This window comes from Lipotes vexillifer, unplaced genomic scaffold (genome assembly GCF_000442215.2).
Source record: "Lipotes vexillifer unplaced genomic scaffold, Lipotes_vexillifer_v1.1 scaffold893, whole genome shotgun sequence".
Taxonomy (NCBI): domain Eukaryota; kingdom Metazoa; phylum Chordata; class Mammalia; order Artiodactyla; family Lipotidae; genus Lipotes; species Lipotes vexillifer.
The window spans coordinates 161,056-165,205 of record NW_006780223.1 but is presented as its reverse complement, the minus strand read 5'-3'; the positions used below and the strand labels follow the sequence as shown (position 1 = coordinate 165,205).

Sequence of the window (4,150 nt, the reverse complement as noted above, 5' to 3'; positions counted from 1 at the left end):
CCACCGCCGCCCGCCATGAATTTACCTCAGCAGCAGCAGCCCGCGGCGCCGCAGCAGCCTCAGAGCCGGAGGTCACCCGTCAGCCCGCAGCTCCAGCAGCAGCACCAGGCGGCCGCTGCCGCCTTCCTGCAGCAGAGGAACTCCTACAACCACCACCAGGTACGGCGGGCGACGGCCCGGCTGCGCCGCGGGGCCGGGGAGACCGCGGGCGGGGGCGTCGGAGACCGGTCTCGGCCCGGCGCGGCCCCGAGGGGCAGCGGCGAAGGCCCCTCGCCCGACTGAGTAGGACCCGGAGGGCGGAAACGGTCGACGGGACTCGGGACACCAGACCCTGGCGGGGCGTGAGGGCTGTGGCCACCGTGGGCTGTGTGGCTCCAGAGTCGGGTCCGGCTGGAAGTGGCCCCGGCCGGGCGTTCCCTCGAAAGCCCCGGCGTGGCGGTGGGTCTAGGGCAGGGGAGGAATGGCGCCGGGGCGGGGGCGGGGGGCGGCCGGGCGCGACGTCCCTCTCGTACCTCGTACGAGGCGACCCCGGGGCCCTGCCGGCGCCCCCTGGCCTGGTGAGTGGCCGTCCGGCTTCCTCGAGCCCGGGAGACACGGCGTGACGGCCGGGGTTCGGGGGTCGGAGGACCTGGGGTCGGGGACACGGGACCAGCGGGCTCGGGCGGCGGCCTCGGGGAGGGGGGGAGCGGCCGTGGGAAGCGAACCCGGGGAGGAAGAGAATGATAACCGGAGACGGTGCGTGTGGTCAGCCCGTGACCTTTCGCCGTCGTCCAATGAGGGAACGGGCGGAAAAGCTTTTTTTCTTTTGAGTTTGTTTCATTCTTAATTGGCCGGCGAGACCTGTAGCGGGCGAGACAGTTGCCGCCCGCACAACCTACCGGGACCAGGGTCGGCGAGGAGCGTCCCGGCCGCGCTCCTCCTGCCCACCTGCCTCCCGACGTGGGTCGGTCCCCCGAGCTGTCAGATGATTAAGACTGAGATGCTCCAAGACGGTTTTACTTTCTGTGCTTTTTAATGTTTGGGTACTATTTTGTAGGTTTTAAAACTAAACTAGTGTGCTATTTGTGTGTTACCTTGAAGAGAAGACTTTCACTTTTTTTCTTTTCTCTCTCTCTCTTTTTTTTTTTTTTTGGTGGCCTTAACCTTCTCTTGAATGATAGGGTGTGTGTATTTTAAGTGGGTAGTATAATTATGAAATCGCAGCAGGCAGGTTTTTTTATTCATCCGGGTCCTTTCAGATTCAAGGTCTGTTTTGTTATCCTCTCAGAACAACGTTTGAGTGGCCGCTGGTTTGGTTAATTGACATTGAAGGAGTATTTTGTTGTTCTTTTTTGATCTAGTCAGCATTTATTATAGTGATCATTCTGTCTAAGACCAATTTCGTGATTAAAGGTTGAGAGGGAAGCAAGATTGGACCTTAACCACTACTTACGTACTCATATAACTTTTTCCATTGCCCAGTTAAAGTTTTTAAGGGTTACCCTTTTAAAAAGGTGAATACTATCTAATTTAACCAAAATAACAGTTAACAGTTTATTTAAATTAACCAGAATAACAACAGTTTTTGTTGAATCACTGATTTCTTCCTGAGGAAGGAGAATGTGGCCTATAAGCCTTGAAAATAGTTAATTTTGAAATAGTATTCCCCTTTTCCATGATTTACATAATCTTGAGCAACTGTCTTTTGGGTGTCAGGGTCTTCGTTTTTTAACTGGAAACTTGCCACAGAAGGTTATCTGTAGGTATTTTTGTATTCTTAAGGCCTTGGTATATCATTAGAAGACCATATACCAAGATCCATATTTAACTATAATCTGCTTTTTGTCAAAAGATGGGTCTTGCAATGGAGTGTAAGAGGTCACAGCTGTTATATGGAATTTTAGGTCACTGGAAGAGAAATTTGAACACTGCATCAGTGATGAAAGTAAGGTCCTGAAGAATGGAATATGTCCGTGATCCCTTAGCTATCCTTTTGAACTACATAGAGGGGGAAAGGGTAGCATATATTCATGATTATATTAGCATTAAAAAAACATTTTTAATAAGTAATAGGCACTATAGACCAGGTTTTCAGAAAAAAAAATAAGCAGGTTTAATATTGAGTGCTTGACTTAAAATAACTTATTGACTTATAGTTAAGTGCATGACCCATACTCCTTTTGGCTAAATGTTGGCACAAAATTATTAAATTATAAGCTTATTGACTATAAAATTGCTAGCAATTAATACTTTTCAAAATCTACAGTTGTAGCCTCTTGGTGAATTTTTCATTCTTTGATGACTTAACTTTTCTTGCTATTGGTTAGAGTTTGGAATATTACTTTACTTTTGAAAATGAATAAAGTTAATGGAGACTTGTATTACTAAGATCTTTACTAGAATGATCAAAGTATATAGTTGTTTATCTTAGTGTATCCACCTATGGGTAATATCAGATAATTATTTAACAGTTCATGGATAATTAAGTGAAGTAAAAACTATGAAAATTTAAAAGAAACGACATTAAAACCAGAATCAAATCTCTTAAAAGTTGAATAAGCAGTGCAAAAAAAAGGCATATTTGCTATATTTTCCCTATGTCAAAAGGCATTTTTAATCTGTGCAGTAGAATAACACCAAATGTTATTATCCACTTTTGCAGTGGTACAGTTTGTTTTAGAAACCTAAAGTCTAGATATTTCACTCATATGATTGGTATATTTTAATTGATAATGATCATATTTTTAGTTCTGTGCTTAGCGGAACATGGTTGCTTTAAGATCATAGTGTAGGTTATATCTTTAAGGATCTTCAAAGTTAATTTCAATTTTAAAGTATTTTTTTCTTCATATCTGTCATTTATACAGTTCTCTCTAAAGGGGAAAAAAAAAGTAACTGCATGGTTCTATTTTAATGTGTGTCATGAAGTATCTGCTTGATTCATTATAATTTATAGTAGACAAGAGTATGAAAACTCAGCATTAAATGAATATATTTTCATAAGCAAGATGTCAAGCCTATTACTTTTTATAAACTAGTTATGATATATTCTCTTGCCTTTATATATTTCATTTTTTTAAGATCATATAAATTCTTAGCTCAGGCCTAAATTTGAATTTGAATTATAAACTTTTTAAATGCCTATAATTTAAATACATGTATTTTCCCCAGCCTCTTCTGAAACAATCTCCTTGGAGCAACCATCAAAGCAGTGGCTGGGGCACTGGAAGTATGTCGTGGGGAGCAATGCATGGCAGAGATCATCGTAGAACTGGAAACATGGGAATTCCAGGAACTATGAATCAGATATCTCCATTGAAGAAACCGTTTTCTGGTAATGTCATAGCACCGCCGAAATTTACTCGCTCTACTCCATCACTGACTCCAAAATCTTGGATTGAAGATAATGTGTTCAGAACAGACAACAATAGTAATACGCTCTTACCCTTACAGGTAAGAATGGTATGTAAATGGCCTTATTTCTAATGTTAATCTTTCAAAATAGGAAATTGGGGGTGGCAGTAGTAATAGTATGGTAAAATTAATGGATTAAAAAAGAGAAAGCTTTAATTTTTAAGCATATAATTTGATTATCAAAGGATAAAATACCTATACAAAAAAATTGAGACTAAAAAAATCTCTATAAACACATAATATAGAAAATAAGCTTCATAAAGTGTAGAAAACCCTGCTGTATTTCTTAAATTCATATTGATGCTTTTACTTGGCAGCTCCTTAAGAATGCCTTAATTCATTAATCTTTAACAGGCCACCAAAATGAGTTTCTCCTCCAATATAGCTGAACTAAAATGTTTCGTAATTGTGCATAAATATAACTATGGTCAGCCGTATGTATATTCAAATGTAGTTAGTACAGCTACGATCATGAAAAAATAACATTAGGACTTTTTACATAGAATTAAAATTTGTCCACTGGTTCAGTGACTTCTTTTTTTCTAAATGTGGCCTAATACTTATAATGATTAGACATTTTTTTCAGGGCTTTTAATATTTTGCTGATATTGTAGGTTAACAAAGTCCCCTTATGGCTATTTAAAATGAGATATTTTTCCCTTAAAACTGTTAGAGGATGGAACAAGGATACAAGATAGAAAAAACTTTGATTGTTTTTTTTCTTTTCATTCTTTTTTTTTTTTTTTTTTTTTTTTTG

The 4,150-nt window shown here is 40.9% G+C and overlaps 1 protein-coding gene across 1 annotated transcript in view; it reads left to right on the top strand.

The window, feature by feature from the left end:
• The window catches only part of CPEB2 (cytoplasmic polyadenylation element binding protein 2), a 63,467-nt gene that overhangs the window by 1,382 nt on the left and 57,935 nt on the right, over positions 1 to 4,150 (top strand). Inside the window, exons 2-3 of the mRNA XM_007453352.1 lie at positions 2 to 159; positions 3,151 to 3,432. Coding sequence (XP_007453414.1) covers positions 2 to 159; positions 3,151 to 3,432 — 440 coding nt within the window. The remainder of the gene's footprint in view (position 1; positions 160 to 3,150; positions 3,433 to 4,150) is intronic.